The 20,270-nt window shown below is 37.1% G+C and overlaps 1 protein-coding gene across 1 annotated transcript in view; it reads left to right on the forward strand.

The window, feature by feature from the left end:
* Positions 1-20,270, forward strand: part of RP1 (RP1 axonemal microtubule associated) — a 301,394-nt gene that overhangs the window by 264,788 nt on the left and 16,336 nt on the right. Inside the window, exon 26 of the mRNA XM_045861452.1 lies at positions 6,689-6,908. Coding sequence (XP_045717408.1) covers positions 6,689-6,908 — 220 coding nt within the window. The remainder of the gene's footprint in view (positions 1-6,688; positions 6,909-20,270) is intronic.

Here is a 20,270-nt window from a genome sequence, read left to right on the forward strand (position 1 = left end):
ACGAATATTAACATTTTCTATGTGGTAATGTTTTATAACTACCTTGTTCCAGAAGTAATAGTAATACAGCTATTTATCTCAACTTTATGGTATCATTTGTACACACTGGCCAAAGGGCATTTGGTCTGGGGAACAGAATTTATTCAGAAAAATTATCAACCAAAACACCAACCAAAATTATAGTATATTATTAATATAAATATTTTAGTTTACAAAAAGTGGCCAGGCTGTGTAGACTCTAAAAAAGTAACTTCTGTGGTGATGTGAATGTTTACTATATGTAAGAAAAGTAGTAGGGTTGGAGGAGACAAAATACCAGAAGGCAGATAAAATTGCCTCTAATTATAGTATTATATAGTATGTAATTTAAGTATCTTAAAACAGGGACATTGCCTGATTGATTCAAGTGTGCATAATTTAAATCATATGAACCCTTTAAAGGAAACGCTTTGACCCTGCTGGTATGGAGGGAAAGCCAGATTCCAGGCAAGATAAGCATTCTGTGTGCCCTTGTTGTCTTGGAGATGAAGGGACCACATGTTAAGGAAGAGGTACCTCATTTTCTAAAACCACAAGGAACTGGATTCTGCCGAAAACCTGAAGGAGGCTGATAGCAATGTCTTCCTTGGAGCCTCCAGAGAAGAGCCCAGATCACAGTTAGTGTGTTCAGCTGTGAGGCCCTGAGCAGAGAAGCCAGATGAGTCTCAAAATGCCTGGATTTCTGACCCACAGAATTGGGAGGCAATAAATGGGTTTTGTTTTAAATTGATGTTTCGGATAATTTATCATGACAAAATGGAAAACTAATGTAGTATAAATTGATCAGTTTTTCCATATGACCTCTGTAAAAGTTTTCACAGGATAAATATTGCTCATTCTGAATAGTGAATGATACAGACACACCTCGTTTTGTTACACTTTGCTTAATTGCACTTTGCAAATACTGCATTTTTTTTTTACAAACTGAAGGTTCCTGTCATTAGCAGTGAGCTAAGATTCACTAAGGGCTCAGACACTGGTTAGCATTTTCTTAGCAGTAAGCATTTTTCAAATTAAGGTGCATGCATTGTTTTTTAGACATAATGGTATTATACATTTAATAGACTACAGTATAGTATAAACAAACTTTCATATGCTCTGGGAAAACAAAACATTTTTGTGACTGACTTTATTGTGATATTTGCCTTATTGGGTTGTCTTCAACAGAAACAGCAATACTCTGAGGAATGCCTGTACTTGAGACTATTTATTGTGTCAGCTAATTATACCTGCTGAGGTGAAAAGGGGTATTAGGTGGCATTGATTGTTAATCACATTACCCACACTGCTACAACTTCAGTGTCACAGCAAGGGCTAACATTAAAAGACAGGAGCTAACAAATGCTGGTGAGGATGTGGAGAAAAGGGAACCTTTGTGCACTTTTGATGGTATTATAAATTGGTACAGCCACTATGAAAGAGTATGAAGATTATTTTTAAAAAATTAAAAATAGAGCTACGATATGGGGTTTTCTTTTTACAGAATATAGACTTTATTCACTTTCCAAGGAAGAAGAAGATCATGGGGTGGAGAAATATACCAGCATTGAGGGGTGGGGACTTTAAACTTTTATTGGATTATAAAAGGTTGGGGATGTTGCTGTTGCCCAGACCCTGGGCTGTTGGGGGCCATTGCAACACAGGAAATTTCACATAAGCTGCAGTTTGCTCCAATGGCATCTTTTGCTGGCAGCTGGTTGGGGTGGGACGCAGTTAGTCATATTCTATTCTTGCTTTCTAGTAATTTCCAGTCCTGAAGACATAGGGCTCAGAAAAGTAAAATGGCAGTCATGTTAAAAAACATCATAGTCCTGCTAGGCAAATGGTGCCAAAATAGCAAATGGCACTGCCCTCATCCTTTTATGCCACTTCTTGTTTTAAAATGGAATTTTTTTTGGGGGGGGGTGGTGATAAGATTTTTTAAAGTATATTTTATTGATTATGCTATTACAGTTGTCCCATTTTCCCCCTTATTCCCCTCCATCCTGCACAACACCTTCCACCCTTATTCCACCCCCCTTAGCTCATGTCTGTAGGTTGTACATATAAGTTCTTTCACTTCTCTATTTCCTATACTGTTCTTAACCTCTCCTTATTTTCTACCTACCATTTATGCTACTTATTCCCCATACCTTTTCCTCCCTTTCTCCTCTCCCCTTCCCCACTGATAACCCTCCATGTGATCTCCATTTCTGTAATTCTGTGCCTGTTCTAGTTTTTTGCTTAGTTTGTTTTTGGTTTTGCTTTTATGTTTGGTTGTCAATAGTTGTGAGTTTGTTGTCATTTTACTGCTTATGTTTTTGATCTTCCTTTTCTTAGATAAGTCCCTTTAACATTTCATATAACAATGCCTTGGTGATGATGAACTCATTTACCTTGACTTTATCTGGGAAGCACTTTATCTGCCCTTCCATTCTAAATGATAGCTTTGCTGGATAGAGGAAACTTGATTGTAGGTCCTTGCCTTTCATGACCTCAAACACTTCTTTCCAGCTTCTTCTTGCCTGCAAGGTTTCTTTTGAGAAATCAGCTGATAGCCTTATGGGAAATCTTTTGTAGATAACTGTCTCCTTTTCTCTTGCTGCTTTTAAGATTCTCTCCTTATCTTTAATCTTGGGCAATGTAATTATGATATGCCTTGGTGTGCGCTTCCTTGCGTCCAACTTCTTTGGGACTCTCTGGGCTTTCTGGACATCCTGGAAGTCTATTTCCTTTGCCAAATTGGGGAAGTTCTCCTTCATTATTTTTTGAAATTTTTTGGTTTCTTGCTCTTCCTCTTCTCCTTCTGGCACCCCTATGATTTGGGTGTTAGAATATTTAAAGTTGTTCCAGAGGTTCCTAAGCCTCTCCTTCCTGTTTTTGAATCCCTGTTTCTTCATTCTGTTCTTGTTGAATGTTTATTTCTTCCTTCTGCTCCAAACTGTTGATTTGAGTCCTGGTTTACTTCCTGTCACTATTGGTTCCCCATACATTTTCTGTTGTTTCCCTTTTCATAGCCTTCACTTTTTCCTCTATTTTGGAACCACACTCAACAAATTCTGTGAGAGGGTAAAAGCTGATATCCCTGTCTTGTTCCTGATCTTAAGGGGAACACTTGTTGATTTTTCTCATTGAGTATGATCCTAGCATAGGATGGTTTGTCATAAGTGGCCTTTAATAGATTTAGGTATGTTCCTTCTATTCCTACTTTGCTGTGAGTTTTTATCAAATGCTTTTTCTGCATCTATTGATATGATCCTGTGGTTTTTATCCTTCATTTTTTATGTGGTGAATCACATTCATCGATATGCCAATGTTGTGCCATCCTTGCATTCCTGGAGTAAATCCCAGGTGACCATTGTGTATGATCTTTTTGAAGCATTGCTGTATATGGTTTGCTAATATATTGTTGAGTATTTTAACATTGATGCATCAGTGATATTGGCCTAAAATTTTAATTTTTTACAGTGTCTTTATCTGTTTTTGGAAATAGGATGATTTTGGCCTCATAAAATGAGTTTGGGAGCCTTCCTTTCTCTTGAATTTTATGTGATATTTTGGTAAGTAGAGGTGTTAGTTCTCAGAATGTTTGATAAAATTCACCTGTGAAGCATCTTGGTTCACAGGTCTTTTGTTTGTTGGGAGTTCTTTGATTAGAGCTCTGATTTCACTATTTGTAATCTGTCTATTCTGATTCTCTGATATTTCCTAATTTATTTTTGGAAGAGTGTATATTTCTAGAAAGGATTCCTCAAATTCTTGAAGTCCCTGAAGTGTCTTCAGGCTCTTTGTACCATCTTTCATGAAAGTAACCTTTGTTCCTTACCTGGAAAGACTGCTATGAACCATGTGACCAAGCAAGGTAGAAGGGCACTACTCTAAGGAGCTCTTATTTGCCTCAAAAGTTAATCTTACTTGTTAAGGCTTTCTCATTACATCCAGTGTCCTGGCATGACTCTTTTGATCATGACATTTCTGATAAGACTTGGTTATTAAAACCACAATTGGAAACCAGTGCTATTATAAAGAGAGCAGATTTGTATTGGGTTCATGGAAACAAATATATTGCCACAAAAGTCGTACTCACTCATTAAGAGTTGTCAAATTCTGGAGGGTTAAGTAGGGAGAAAAATATAAATGTTTCAGCATTGCTTATTAGCATACAGTTTACAGATTGTTCTAGGAAAAAAGTACTCATAGCTAGAAAACAAAAATATTTAAAGTTAGCAATATTTTGAACAAAGTCATAGGAATAACAATTATCTTCAGTTCATTTAATCTCATAAAATCAATAATCTTATGCTTTTTCTACAAAAATTTTATGTATGACCTTTATGTGTTCAGTCTGCATGTGTGTGATTTTTACATGATTAATGTTTGTCTGTGTATTATATGTGGTGGGTTTCCTGCCTCTGGATGGCATAATTAGAGTGAAATAGTTTATTGGCCTAAATATAATAAATACTCATATAAATTAAGCAGGACCCTATGTTATGGAAAAATATTTGGTATTAAAACCAGTTTGAAGTTTTTTTTATGTCTTTTAAGGTTATTATCCCCCTCAAAATATGTTGTTTTACGAAAAGTTTATGTTATAATGTCTTGGTTAAGTATAGTTGACAATCTGTCCAAAATTTAAATTTTAAATAGTGAGAAATGACTTCAAGCTACTCCTTTGGGCCCCTGGGATACCTCAAGGATTTATTCTCTCCTTACAAAAGAATAGTTTTAGACTTAATGGGGCCTCTTTATGTACTCAAAATTACATGGAAAACTTTACAAAACAAAATAATAATAACTATTCTGTTTGTATACATATATTTTTATCAAAATAGATTTTCTAAAAAATTTAACCTCCCCCAAGGAGGAACTTGCAAATATTTAGAATCAAATTCAAACAGGAAACTCTCAGGGGTAGCATCAGGGGAAGGAGGTGTCCTGTCTTGTCAGTGACACTGGCAAAGCCAAGAGTGATGGTTCCTTGTGGGGACATCAAACAGCGGTATTCCAGGTGTTTGTAGCCCACACATTGGAATTTATGAATTGTTTTCAATGTTCATCGCACACTTCTGCTAAGTCCTGTACAGCATTTTAAAACCTTGCATAGTGTTTGGTCTTTATATATACTGAAATTGTGTGTTGAGTTTAAAACTATGGGCTTTGTATTATTGTTTTTTATCATTTCATAGTAATTATTATATACCAAGAAATTGTCATCTTGGAATGTTATATCTTACAGAAAACTAAAATTCTTTATCAATTACATCATATTCAAGTCTATAACCATGTCACTTTAACTTCGGTCATTTTCAAACAGTCACTGTTTTACTTTAATGCATTTACAAATGTGTCTTTGGATAGGTTTATGAAAAGGACTCTGATTTACTCCGAATTACAGATATCTAAGCAGGTCATATATTTGAAGTAAATGAAGACTTATAGAACCCTAAGTAATAACTGGATTCATGGAAATACTGGGAAATAGTCAAGATGAACAAAATTGGCTATATAGGACTAAATGAGCCATATGACTTAGCAATTCTACTTCTGGCTATATATCTAAAGGAAATGAAAACACTAACTTGAAAAGATATCTATACCTCCATGTTTGTAGCAAAATCATTCATAATAGCCAAGACACAGAAATAACCTAACTGCCCATAAATGGAAGAAAGGATAAAGAAATTGTGGTGTAATAGAATATTATTCAGGCATGAAAAAAATGAGGAAATCTTACCATTTGTGACAACATGAACAGAACCTAAAGGCATTATGTTGAGTGAAAAAAAGGCAGATAAAGGTAAATAGGGTATGATCTTACCTATACGTGGAATCTAAAACAAAAAAAAAAGAAAAGAAAAACCAAACTCATAGGCAAGAGATCAAATTTGTTGTTGCCAGAAGTGGAGGATGAGGAGAGAGAAAATTGGTAGAAGGTAGTCATAGCATACAAAGTTCTAGTTATAAGGTAAGTAAGTACTGAGGATGTAATGTACAACATGATGACTATAGCATTCTCATCACAAAGAGAAAATATTTCTCTTTTTTTTCTTTTTTTATTCCTTCTATATGTGAAGATGGATGTTAGCTGGACTATTGTAAATCAAACCATCATGCCATGTTACCTTAAACTTGTACAGTGATACATGTCAATTATTTCTCAGTAAAAATAGAATACAAATCAGATTTCCCAATATAAAGTCACTCTTTTTAGGGGTTATTTGGTTAGTCCTAGTTTAAATCCAGAAACATACACATTTATGGTTTCTTTTCCTCAGGACCCCACTTTAATAGGAAAATTCAATCTATTACAGACACTAGTCCAGAAAATTAGAGTATCTTCTTTAGGTCTAAACACAGAATAAACAGTGTATATCTATAACTACAATAAAACATTTATTTTACCTGTTAATAATAATGAATTGCTAGAAAAAATAATGTAATGAAAATTAGGCAGATTTAATCTATTAGTTTCTCCATGGTCAATGGATTTCTGCTTTGTCCTGAGTAACAACTTTTCATGGTGTTACAAGTTTTAAGGGTAATTAGTAAGAAATATGTAGGGTGAAAAAGTAGATATTGAGTTCAAAATAGATCATGAATTTTTAATTTGACAAATCAAATCAGAGATGTAGGGAATTTTATCTCCCTTTTCTCCTATGTGTTGCAGATTAATCTTAAAGGTATTGGTGAAATCTATAAAATACGTATTGGGCATGACAACAGTGGACATGATCCCAGGTGGTATCTGGAAGAAATTAGACTTGAAAACATAGATACATGTGAGCTGTTTTCTCTAACTGTTGATTCTTGGATAGCTGAGAATGAAAACAATGGTGATCGATGGAAAGAAATGCCCATTGTGAGATCTAATAAAGCATCTTTGCCAGGTATTTAATTTCACTTTCCTTGTGACTTACATTTAAAATAAAAATAATTGTGATGATTTACAACAGAGAATAGAAACATTTTCTAGAAAGAGCCATATACTAAATATCTATTCTTTGTTAGCTATAAAGTCTCTTGAAAATGTTCAATGTTCCCAGTTGTGAGACAGCTTCTATAGAAAATATGTAAATAGTAGTGTGGTTGCATTCCAAAAAAAACTTTATTTGTGGACACTGAAACTGGAATTTCATGTACATTTTCATTTATCAAGGAATAATACTTTACTTTTAATTTTTAACTATTAAGAAAAACAAAAAGTGCCCTGGCCAGTGTGGTTGTTAGTTGCAATGTTGTCCCATGAACCTAAGGGCCATGGGTTTGATTTCTGGTCTGGGTGCATGCCCCTGTTGCAGGTTTGATCCCTGGTAATGGTGTGCATGAGAAGGCAACTGGTTGATGTTTCTCTCTTTCTCCCTTCCTCTCTCTGAAAAGCAATAAAAAAATGTTCTTGGTTGAGGATTTAAAAAACAAAAAATTTAAAAAGCATTCTTACCTTCTGGACCATACAAAAATCTGTGTTGGCAGATTTGGCTTACAAGTCAGTTTTCCTGCTCCTCATTTAGAACATTAGGCTTTAGGATTAATGGTTGTATGGCTGTTCAAAGGTTAAAATGTATATACAAGGGTGCATGTATGTTATCAATTCATCTTTTTGTAAATGATTTGCTAGCCATTTAAATGTGGCTTTCTTGTTGCCTATACTATGTTAACAAATGTTAGCAATCATGAATTTAGGAGCATCTAAATTCCCTTACTCATTTTTTTTGTTTGTTTTGCCTAAAAGTGAACTGACACACTGTCTTAATTTTTCCTCTAACCATTCCATGTATCTCTGATAATCACCTTGTTTTTTGCTTTCACCGCTGTGTTGAAAATATTTACTTAGTGGATACTGCCAGCCATTTTGTCCCAAATTAAATGTTTGTGTGTGTTTTCTCTGTGTCCTAGGATTCTCTACTGCATTTGCCACTGTTGATTTCTCATTTGAAGAGGCAGAGATTTCTAAAGGTTCTGGAACTAGACATAATGATTTAGTCTTGGCTTGGTGGTATATTTAATTGTGTTACCTTTAGCAAGATACTTAGCCTGCCTTAGCCAAAGATAACTCATCTATAAAATAAGGGTAAAAGTAATGTCTATGTCACAGAGTTGTTCTGAGTACATAAGATGATGTACTTAGTCTTTAGGGTAATACAGTTACAGTACTTTATTCCACGATTTGGTACATAGTAATCATGCAATAAATACTAGCTATTACCATCATTGTTATTAAATATTGTTTGAATTCTGATCTCTATCACATAATATCAACCTAGTTCTTCCCTGTTTCCTCCATGTTTTTGTTTGTTATTTGTTTTTCTATCACTACCTCTAGATTTGGTCATCTTTCCTCGAATGTGTGGGCTTAAATGCTTGATTCATCACTGCCTTTTTGAGCCTCTTTCTAACTTCCGTTGCTAACTCTACATGAAAGAATCACTCTTCATCTTCATCCTTGTCTTCTTTCTAGGTCAGAGCCCCGATATTCCATTAGGCAGTTCATCTTATCAATATCTTTAATACCCATTCATGAATGTTCAACTATTCCACCAAGAGGTGTATATATATATATCAGCACTAGCTGTCTAGTATAGTGAGAACTGGATGATTCAGAAAACAGCTTCTGTTCCTTAAACATTGTTCAGTTTTCACTGCTTCAGCTATCATCTTCAGTCTATCATCTTCCCTCTTCTTGCTCTTTCATCAGTTTCTTCTCTTCAGCTTTCCTCTGAAGGCTTCACTTCAGAGCTCACTGACACTTTGAACCCCCACAACCAAAAGTCAGGATGCAAAGAGAAGGGAATCACTATTAGTAAACATGTAGCTGGTACAACCAATATGAAAAACAGTATGCGATATCCTTTAAAATGTAAAAATAAAATCATGTGATCCAGCAATTCCACTTCTGGGTGTTTATCTAATGAAAAAGAAAGCACTAATTTAAAAAGATATATGCACTACCATGTTCATTGCAGCATTATTTACAATAGCCAAGATGGCAAAATATTAACAGATACATCTAAGTATCTGTTAATAAATGAATGGATAAAGCAATTGTGGTATATGCACAAAATGGAATATTATTCAACTGTAAAGGAGGATGAAATCTTGCCATCTGCATAACATAGATGAATGTTTAGGGAATTGTGCTGTGTAATAAACCATGCAGAGAAATACAAATCCCATATGATCTTCCCTATATGTAGAACCTTAAAAAGAACAAATCAAACAAATGAAAAATAAGCTCACGGATACAGAGAACAGACTGGCGGTTGCAAGTGGCGGGGGTTAGGGGAACTGTCTTTTTGTTGCTGTTTAAATAAATTGAATAAAAATTTTTATAAAGACTCAGCAAATTACATGCTCTGTTACATGAACCATTCTTAACTGATACCAGCATGTTCGAAATTACAGAGCACATATGAGAAAAAATAAAGCTAATATCCAGCTGTTAAAAAGAAATCTAGAATTCTAAGATCTACCTATGCTATTTACCAAGTTGCTAACATCTATCCAGAATCCATTCTTTCTAAATGGTATACAGAAAAAAATTTTAAATTCATGGTGCCAGTAAGAAACAGAAGAAATCTTACTGGTCAGATATGTTGGTTATTTCTCAATTATAGTATTTTTAAAAGCTGCATTATTTTAAAATGAACTTTGTTAAATTCAATCGCAAAAATACTTTGTATTTTTCCCATTGCCTCCTATTTGCTATATGCACAATTTTTTATTTACAAAAAGTGTGGAAAGCAGTTGTTTAAGTTTTAAAAAAATTCAAGATACAGAAGAAACTCATTGTACTTTAAATGAACTATTGATTTTAGGGGTTCATTTAACATGAGCAGCAATAAAAGTACAGCATGTCTCCTTTACATCTTTCTGTTCATTTTTCCCCAACCTAGCTAATGAAACTTTATCCATTAGCTTCTCTTTAAGGGGGTAATTTCTAGGCTGAAACACAACAACCATTTCTTACAGTAATTTCTCCTACAAAATAATATAATATAATACATGATATCTAGAGCTAATCTGATCCAGTCTTCTCATTTTATACTAGTTCTGACGAATCAATCCAGCTGTCCTTTTCCTAGACTGCATATTTGCTTGTTTAGGGGGAAATCATTAAAATAAGAAAATAAAAAATAATAATAACACATCAGTGTTCAAGAATTAACACCTACTGGTGAGCAAGAAGCAGTCTAGTCCTGCTTAGTATTGCTTTTGAAAAGTCATTTTCAGTGCCCCCAACAAGTTCATTTACTATTTCTATGACATCAAGGAAAGGAAGAGCAGAATCAAGTGATTGAACTGACACTTTCCTGGTCTGATTTGAAAGGAAGAGTTTGGAGAGGTTGACCTTCAATATTTTGGGATGGTCTCTCCATCTATCAAAATATTCTGAAGCAACTCAGGGAAGGACACAAAGAGTGATGTAGGATATAGGGGAACTTATTTTTTTTTAATGAAGCTATTATCACTTAGCCTTTCCAAGACTAGATAGAGTTCTAGTGACACATCTGAGGGTTTTGTTTATTCTTTTATTTGGTAGCACAAAAAAAGTAGTTTCCCTGTAGTTGGCACTTACACTCTTGGCTAATTAACTTTGTGACGTTGTCTCTTTTTTTCAAATGGTAACTGGAATGTTTTCAAAAGAAAAGGGTTTTTGAGACTACTCATCTATAAATCATCACTCTTTGGGGGCTGAGCCAGATTGCTAGTGGGATCAGAGTGATCTCCTCCTGGACACTAGCACTGCCAACCCTAGCACATCCACACCAGCTCCAAATTGCTCACTGCCTGCTGTGTTTGTGGGGACAGGCACCAGGAGCTGCTGCTCACCCCATGGTTGGTTGTAGTTAAGAATATTTAGTTAATGACCAGTGTGGATGGCCCAGAGAAGATAAGAATGCCAACTGAGTTTACTTTTCAAGTTCTGGCTCCAGGCTTTCTTCAGGAGAGACAGATAATAATGCAAGGTGAGGTCTTGGGCCACATCTGTGAGTGAAGTGTTTGATGCTAGGTTTTGGCAAGCGCACAGGTGTGCTTAGTAATTTACTTTAGAATAAAAAAATAACTACCTGTGACAGTAAGGAAGTATCATAATAATAAAAATGTATTTGCTTTAAAATATTTGCATTGGACTTTAAGTAGTGATAAAATAGGTTTCTGAAACACTTTCTGACAATTTACAGCAAGTTTTGCATGATAATAGCTGAGTTAAGTTTAACAAAAGAAGCAGGGTTTTTTTAATGCTTTAGCCTTTACCTCAATACCCATGTTCAAGTGGAAAATGTGGGCTTCAGAAGGACATGGACCCTTTCATTGGTGGAACAGCTGAAGCTCAAAGAAGCAGAGTCTGGCTTCAAATCTTGATTGTAATCACTAGCTTTGTGAATTAGGGATAGTTGCACAGGTTTTCTTGGTCTCACTTGGTTTTCCAATATGGAGTATATAATACATATTATTGGAGTGATCACCATATAGTTCACCATCCAAAACATTTATTTTGAGAGAGAAGGAAGGCTCTGTTAATATGTATGTGAGAACAATAGATATTAATCGGGACTGTCCCAGGCAAACCAGAAATATGGTCACCCAGTATCATTCCTTTTCCATCAGGAGTGTGTGAAAGGATATGAATACAGTATTTGTCACATAGAAGGCACTCAACAGACAATTAATTCCTTTGCATTTTCCTTTTGACTTGTTTTTCTCTCCTGTTTTCTTCAAATGCCTTAGCTGGTATCATGATAGGAGGGCAAACACAGGGACACCTTGGCATTATTACAACAGGCTATTATCAATCCCATAGCCAGAGTGACCCTCTGAAAATACCAGTCAGATTATGTCACTCCTTTACTTAATCCTTCAAAGGTTTTCCAGCTTATTAAGAGTAAAAGACAGCCCTGGCTGGCGTAGCTCAATGGGTTGAGCGCGGGCTGGGAACCAAAGTGTCCCAGGTTCGATTCCCAGCCAGGGTAGATTCCTGGGTTGCAGGCCATAACCCCCAGCAACCGCACATTGATGTTTCTCTCTATCTCTCCCTCCTTTCCCTCTCTAAAAATAAATAAATAAAATATTAAAAAAAAAAAGAGTAAAAGACAAATCATCATAACTTCCCACAAGGCCTGCTCACCCTGCCCCTAATTCCAGCCTCAACTCTCCCTGATGGCACCAGGCAAACTGTCTCCTTAGACCTTGGGCCTTTACTCTTTCATTCTATCTGCTGTCCTATGCCTCCCAAGCCTCTGCGAGGCCCACTCCTTTATTTTGGTCATGTCTCTGGTCCAAGGGACCTTCTCACTAGGCCTTCCTGGTGACCTTCTATAAAATACCAAGAAATTCACATTCCCTCCCCATTTTGACACTTCTTTCTACAGCTCAAAGGTAAGATAAATATTTTCAACAAAGAGGCACATGAAGGTTCAGCCCCAAACCACCAATGTATATAATCTTGGACCACAAGTCTTCACTGCAGACTGAAGTGTCGGCACATGTTTAACACTGAATCCCATTCACCATCTGCTTCTGAGATCTGATTTCTTTGGGCAGTTTGTATCAACAGGATCACACTGCAGTGAGTTCTGAGAAAGCTTAATTCTTGATGACTTAAGGGAAAGCACTGAAACAGCCCATTAATTAAATCAAATTAAAAATTCAGCTTAGGGGTTTGTTTTGGGGAAGTTCAACTGTGCTGCCTGGAGAGTTTCTCAGGTTTTGGCTTTGATGCTTATGCTCCTGAGGTGGAGCAGCATGGTAGGAGCCCACATGCAGAGCTGGCTCACATGCAGGAGCTGGCTCACATGGGGTGTGCAACATAAGGACTCAGCAGGGCAAAGTCAATGAGTATTACCTTGGAACATTTGAATATCATGCCATAAGCATGGTACAAGGGAAGTGCCCCCCCCAAACATAAATAATTACATCTCTTTTTTCTGATCAGGGAAAAAATGACTTACATTCACAAAAACTATTGTGTGCACTTTGACAAGAATGGAGACAAGAGTGCAAAGCTCATGACCTTCTAGCCCTTAGACTCAGGAATTATTTGTTTATGTCACCCAAGGTTGGTAGGACTTGAAATGTTTTGAGAGTCTGTTTCCCAGGATAGAGGAAAAAGCACTGAGAGGTCAGGGCCCCAAGGTCATTTGCCAATTGGAGAGAACTTGGGAGCCTGGTTGGCCCAGAGAAGCTTTGGTACCACCATTCTCTGAATAGGGGAGCTGAATTTGGAAGGCCAACTTAAGATTTAAGGTCCCATGAGTTTCAGTAGAGTATTAATGTGTTTGCCCCCAACTCAGGGCATAGTGTGTGTGTGTGTGTGTGTGTGTGTGTGTGTGTGTCCACTTACACACATTTGCACGATAGCATATCTTTCTAGGGTAAGTCCCATCAGTTACTTCCCAATAAAAATATCAACAATGTACTCCAGGAGAATAAAAGTCTGCAACATTAGTAATACAGCTGAAAGAATATTGTTTTATTTGACTCTATTGTTTACTTGAAAAACAGAGAACTTTTTTGGTAATAGATTGGGAATTCTTCGATGCTTTGAACAAAAATAGAGTAACACCACTGGGCCATTACAGTATTAAGTAGAGAAAGAAACCTTTTAACTATGCTCTTTTAAGAAAAGCTTCTAGCTCATGTCTGGCATGAAAGACTTAACAACCGTAGTTTCCTGCTCATCCCTTGCCTTCTTCAGTCACTCCTAGGACTAGTGTGGAAGATAGACTTTAGAGAGGGTCAGTGTAGAAAGCTAAATAGTATGTTCATTCCTACTAGCATATATAGATCAAAGACTAGAAGACAAAGTCAAAGGGCCAGAAGCTATCTGGACCCTGAGATAAACTGGGGAATGAGAGAAAATTAAGTAGCAAAAAGAGCCTGGGAAGGCAGGGTTGTTTTAAAGCACAGTCTGGGTGAAGAGTAGCCACACACTATTTTAGAGGATTCATGCTTGAGCAGTTCTTTGGGCTACCAGCAGAGAGCAGAACACAACACTTTTTACAGATGCATGGAGTACTAGGCATTCCTTTATTCAGTATTATCCCATAAACATTTAACATGTGCTAGAAGCTAGGGGTTCAAAACTGAAAAAGATGTGAGCCCCACACTTAAGGTACATGAGGTTTAAGACTGGGAGACTGAGACATTCAATACCTAGGTAAGTGCACCCCTATGAGACTTGCTCAGCATAAGGGTGGACTGTGACTTAGACAATAGACAATCCTGTTAACACATCCATTGCCTTTGATATATCATTAACAATTCAGGTTACATTAATAACAATTACTAAATACTCTTTCATGATTTATTCAAAGTCATCCTAAATTGTGAAGATTGCTTTCTTTTAGGACATTTCTCTGGCAATAACTATCTAAATCTAGGAGGAAAATTCTCTGGTTCAACTCATTTATTATGACATTCTAATACTGACAACTGGCATACTGTAGGATTAGACACTTGTTCCTTTCCATGTTTATTTCTGGGCTGACATTTTTTTGGCCATCATTACTTTTTAAATTTGATCTTTACATCTTAGACTGGGTTGGTGATGTCCTTTCTTCTGACAGTGATAGACTCAGTTCTGTTCTAAAAATACAATTCTAATGTCTAAATGTTTAAAACACTCCATTCCAGCTAGCTTTGTGAAAAGGCTGCCACTGTCATCACATATCTGTTACCTTGGGGTAATCAAGAAACAGGTCACCAAGGAAATCAGAAACTTTTGCCATGATAAGATATTAGGAAGTGATCTGTTCAATGGAATTCAGATTAAAATTACAGAGCTGGACTTCTGGTTAAGATGGCAGCATAGGCAGACATGGCTCACCTCATCACACAGCCACATCAAAATTACAACTAAAAATACAAAACAACCATCACTTAGAACCATAGAAATAGAGTCAAATGGAAATCTGACAGCTACAGATTTAAAGAAACCACATCCATCCAGACTGGTAGGAGGGGCACAGACATAGAACAAGCTGGTCCCACACCCACATGTGGTGGATAAAAATTTGGGAAGGATATTTCAAGAACGAGATCCCAGCCCCACACCAGACCCCTCAGCCCATGGTTCCAGTGCCAGGAAGGTAAGTCCCCACAACCTATGGCTGCAAAACCCAGCAGGGATTGAGTCAGTGGGAGAAACTTCTGGATCCCCAAGCAGTTCATCTTAAAGAATCCACACATGGACTCACCTACCCAGATTTACTCCTTCTGATTTTCAGCACTAGGGCAGTAGTAGCTTGAAAGGCACCAGTGGCATACTGGAAAAAAACTAAAGTGCCTGGCATCAAGGCAAGAAGAGGCCATTGTCCTTTTTCTAAACCCTCCCCCCACAGAGCCACAGCCTAGCAAATTGGTGCCATATCTGAGACTCCATCAACCTGGCTAACACTGACCTGCCTTGGAGATCCCCAGAGCTCCAGCCCACCCAGCTTACAGGCTCACGCAAGCTATTTTTTTCATATGAATGGCTCATCTTGGTTTATGCTGCACAACTTCCTAAGTCCTCTCAAATAAGCAATAACTGGCCTTAGTAAGCCCTAGGCCCACCACTAGCAGCAGCCAGCCTGGATTCACAGCTTGGCTTCTCTTGGGAATCTCCAAGCCCAACACAAGTAGCATCCATCTCAGTCAGAGTGGTCCCGGGGAAAACACAGGTGGGGGCTGACCTTGGCATACGCCACCCAGGAAACCCCAGAGCCAGCATACCCAGGGGACAGATACAGACCATGTCAATGCACCCTTACTCTACACAGCTGATCCTCCATGGAGGGTGGAGATTGGTGGTCAGTGGTCACAACAAATCCTTGCAGCTGGCTGGCCTGGGTAAACCTGTCCCATTGGTCTACCAACAGTAACTAAGACTAAACTACAACTGGAGTGTGTACTCAGCCCACACAACAGGTGCAACAGTACCCAGCTTGGGTTATAGGAGAGGCTCTGGCACTGGACCCTATAGGACATGTGCTATATTAGGCTACATGGAGTCAAAGCAGCTCTGCCTAATACATAGAAACAAATACAGGGAGGCTGCCAAAACAAGGAGACAAAGAAACATGGCTCAAATGAAAGAACAGATAAAAACTCCAGAAAAAGAACAAAATGAAATGGAGATAAGCAATCTATCAAATGCAGAGTTCAAAAAACTGGTTATAAGGATGCTCAAGGAACTTAATAAAATCTCAGCAGCATAAAAAAGATCTAGTCAGAAATGAAGGATTCACTAATTGAAATAAAGAACAACTTACAGAGAAACAGTAGTATAGTGGATGAAGTTGAGAATCAGATCAATGATTTGGAACATAAAAAAGTGAATAACAACCAATCAGAATAACAAGAAGAAAAAAGAATCCAGAAAATTTAGGAAGCAGTCTCTAGGACCACTTCAAGAGACCCAACATTTTTTATCACGGGGGTGTCAGAAGGAGAAGGAGCAAAAAATTGGAAATATATTTGAAAAAATAATGAAAGAAAACTTCCCTAACTTGGTGAAAGAAATAAACATGCAAGTCTAGGAAGCACAGAGAGTCCCAAACAAGAATGGTGTAAAGAGGCCCACTCCAAGACACATCATAATTAAAATGCCAAAGGTTAAAGATAAAGAGAGAACCTTAAAAGTAGCAAGAGAAAAGTAGTAGTTACATACAGGGAGTTCCCATAAGACTGTCAGCTGATTTCAGGTTAGAAGGGATTGGCAAGAAATATTCAAAGTCATAAAAAAGCAAGGACCTACAGACAAGATTACTCTAACCTGCAAAACTATCTTTTAGTATTGAAGAGCAGATTAAGAGCTTCCCAGACAAGAAAATCTAAAGGAGTTCATCATCATCAGACCACTATTATATGAAATGTTAAAGGAACTTATTTAAGAAAAAGAAGATCAAAACTATGAACAATAAAATGGCAATAATACATATCTGTAAGCAATTGAATCTAAAAAACAAACTAAGCAAAGTAGAATAGAGACAGAATTATGTATATTGGGAGTGTTTTGATGGTTGCCAGATGGGAGGGGTGTGTGGGGGAATAGGTGAAGAGGTGAGGGGACTAAGAAGTACAAATAAGTAATTATAGAATAGCCATGGGAATGTCAGTTACAGTAGAGTAAATGGAGTAGCCAAAGAACTTATGAGCATGACACACAGAAATGAACAAAGGTGTTAGGATTGCCTGAGGGAGTTGGGGGTGCTGGGTGGAGCAGGAAAAAGGGGAAAAATTAAGACAACTATAATAGCACAATCAATAAAATAAAATTTAAAAAAATAAAATTACAGAACTGTACTAAATATATTTTATAAACAGTGAATTGAATTCACTACCTTTATATGTTTATTCAAAAATTGGGCAGGTCTGTGTTAGGTCTGAGAATCTTTCTAGATATCAGCTAGGTTATTACTAATCTTCAATTTGTACCACCATATGATGGATCTGAATCTTCACTCACAGTCATAATTTTAAAGGCTGAAAAATATAACTTCTTTTATTCTCCATAACTGATTAAAATCACACCCCTCCTGAGGAAACTTATTGGAGTGATGGAAATATTCTCTGTCTTAATTGTGGTGGTAGTTATAGCACTTGTAAACATTTGTCAAAGCTATCAAGCCATATACCTTAAAAGAGTGAATTTTGTTACATGAAAATTGCATTTCTATAAACCTGACTTAAAAATAATCCAAACCAAGTTTTTAGTGATGATAGAAATTTTATTCATTGAACTCAAAAAAAGCTCAGTTACTTCCAATATGAAACTAACTTTCCTTTGGTCAAAAATTGGTCAAAGAATTCTTCCCAATAGAATGCATCCGAACAACATGTTAACTAAGCAGTCTTCAAATTCTGCCTTTGCATCAAGTTAGAGGAGGAAGAATTTCATATTGCCTTCAAGATCATCCAATGTTTGGAGTTAGAATATATTGTTACGAATTTAACTTTAAAAAAAGAGTCTACGTGCTTTTGTTACAAAACTTAATATTTGGTGAATTACATTATCTAATACAATTAAAGTAAAGTCAATGTTAAAGATTGCAGCAAAATTTTTGTTTCTCTGGATGGGATCATGTTTTCTTCTAACTTCCAATTCAATCTATGTGACTCTTTTCTATGTATTTTAGAATAAAACTTAGTGCTCAACTATGATAACCTCTTTGTTCTAAATTTGTGGCACACTCATTTCTCTTTGTATTTTAGATGGCAGTTAACTTTTTGGCTTATATGTACTAAGCTTAATTTATGGCAAGCAGCTTCTGGGAACAGTGCTGAGAAGTGTTTCAGGTGTGTGCAGTAGCAGGGAATGGACATGATGCGATCACAGAGTGTGCATAGTGGCTGAAGAAGGGCCAAGTGTTGTGTTTTGTGCTATAAATATACAATCTCTGTTCTAAATAACTTCTGATATGTACTTTTTAAACCTTGAATTATTAATTTATTTTAACTTTATTTATATTTCAATATCTTAAATGTCCTTATTTTAAAAAAGTTGTTAACAAGTTCACTCATCTGAAATGAGGGGGAAAAATCTCAGTAAACAAAATTATGGTTTCCCTCTAAAGATGTGCAATCCTACTTGTCCACATACTTGTTTCATGGAGAATTCCAGTGTAAGTTTTAGCTTAATTCTGTTTAGGCAGTTGTACAGGTTGTAAGGCCAGATCTTTATAGGTATTTTAAATAATGTCTCTGGTTGTTCTAAATTCATGAGAAGTGTTCTAATTTTTTATATATATATTTTATTGATTATGCTATTACAGTTGTCCTATTTTCCCCCCTTCACTCCCCTCTACCCTGTACACCCTCTCCCACCCATATCCCCTGCTTTAGTCATGTCCATGTGTCATACTTATAAGTTCTTTAGCTTCCACATTTCCCATACTATTCTTAGCCTCCCCCTATCTATTTTCAACCTACAATCTATGCTACTTATTCTCTGTAACTTTTCCCCCTCTCTCCTCCTCCCACTCCCCTGTTGCTATCCCTCCATGTGATCTCCATTTCTGTGGTTCTGTTCCTGTTCTAATTGTTTGCTTAGTTTCTTTCGGTTTTGCTTTAGGTGTGGTTGTTAATAATTGTGAGTTTGCTGTCCTTTTACTATACATGTTTTTTCTTTATCTTCTTAGATAAGTCCCTTTAACATTCCATAAAATAAGTGATGGATAAGCTTGGTGATGATGAACTCCTTTAACTTGACATTATCTGAGAAGCACTTTATCTGCCCTTCCATTCTAAATGAAAGCTTAGCTGGATAGAGTAATCTGGGATATAGGTCCTTGTCTTTCATGACTTGGAATATTTCTTTCCAGCCCCTTCTTGCTTGTAAGGTCTCTTTTGAGAAATCAGCTGACAGTCTGATGGGAACTCCTTTGTAGTTGACTGTAGCCTTATCCCTTGCTGCTTCTAGGATTCTCTCCTTCATTTTTACCTTGGCTAATGTAATGATGATGTGCCTTGGTGTGTTTCTTCTTGGGTCCAACTTCTTTGGAGCTCTCTGAGCTTCATGGACTTCCTGGAAGTCTATTTCCTTTGCCAGAATGGGGAAGTTCTCCTTTATTATTTGTTCAAATATGTGCTGAATCTGTTGCTTTTCCTCTTCCCCTTCTGGTACCCCTATAATTCGGATGTTGGAACATTTAAAGATGTCCTGGAGGTTCCTTAGCTTCTTCTCATTTTTTTGAATTCTTATTCTTCATTCTTTCCTGTTTGGTTGTTTTTTTTTCTTCCTTCTGGTCCACTCTATTGTTTTAAGTCCCAGTTTCCTTCCCATCACTATTGGTTTTCCATGCATCTTCCTTCATCTCTTTTATGGTAACCTGCATTTGTTCATCTAATTTGTGCCCAAAATCAACCAATTCTGTGAGTTTCCTGATCACCAGTGTTTTGAACTGTGCATCTGATAGATTGGCTATCTCTTGGTTGCTCAAAAGGATGAGCCCTGGGGCATTGATCTGTGTTTCTGTTTGAGACATGTCTCTCTCTCTCTCTCTCTTTTTTGGGGGGGAGAAGGGGGTCTGGTCGCTCCTGTTACAGTGAGGGGTGGAGCCTTAGGTGTTCACCAGGGCTGGGCACCCCAGTCACTAGATTGTGACGTTGCATGCGGGGGCAGAGGCGGGAGGGAACAAGGGCAGTAGCTCCAATCCCCTGGGACCTCAGTCCCTTCCCTGGGATCCTGGGTTGTATGCTCTGCCCTGGTCCACAATCGCTGCCTCACTGGATCCATCAGCTGCCGCTTGCATACTCAGGGTCCACCCACT

Source organism: Phyllostomus hastatus, unplaced genomic scaffold, assembly GCF_019186645.2.
Source record: "Phyllostomus hastatus isolate PE091 unplaced genomic scaffold, TTU_PhHast_1.1 phas_scaffold_21, whole genome shotgun sequence".
Lineage (NCBI taxonomy): Eukaryota > Metazoa > Chordata > Mammalia > Chiroptera > Phyllostomidae > Phyllostomus > Phyllostomus hastatus.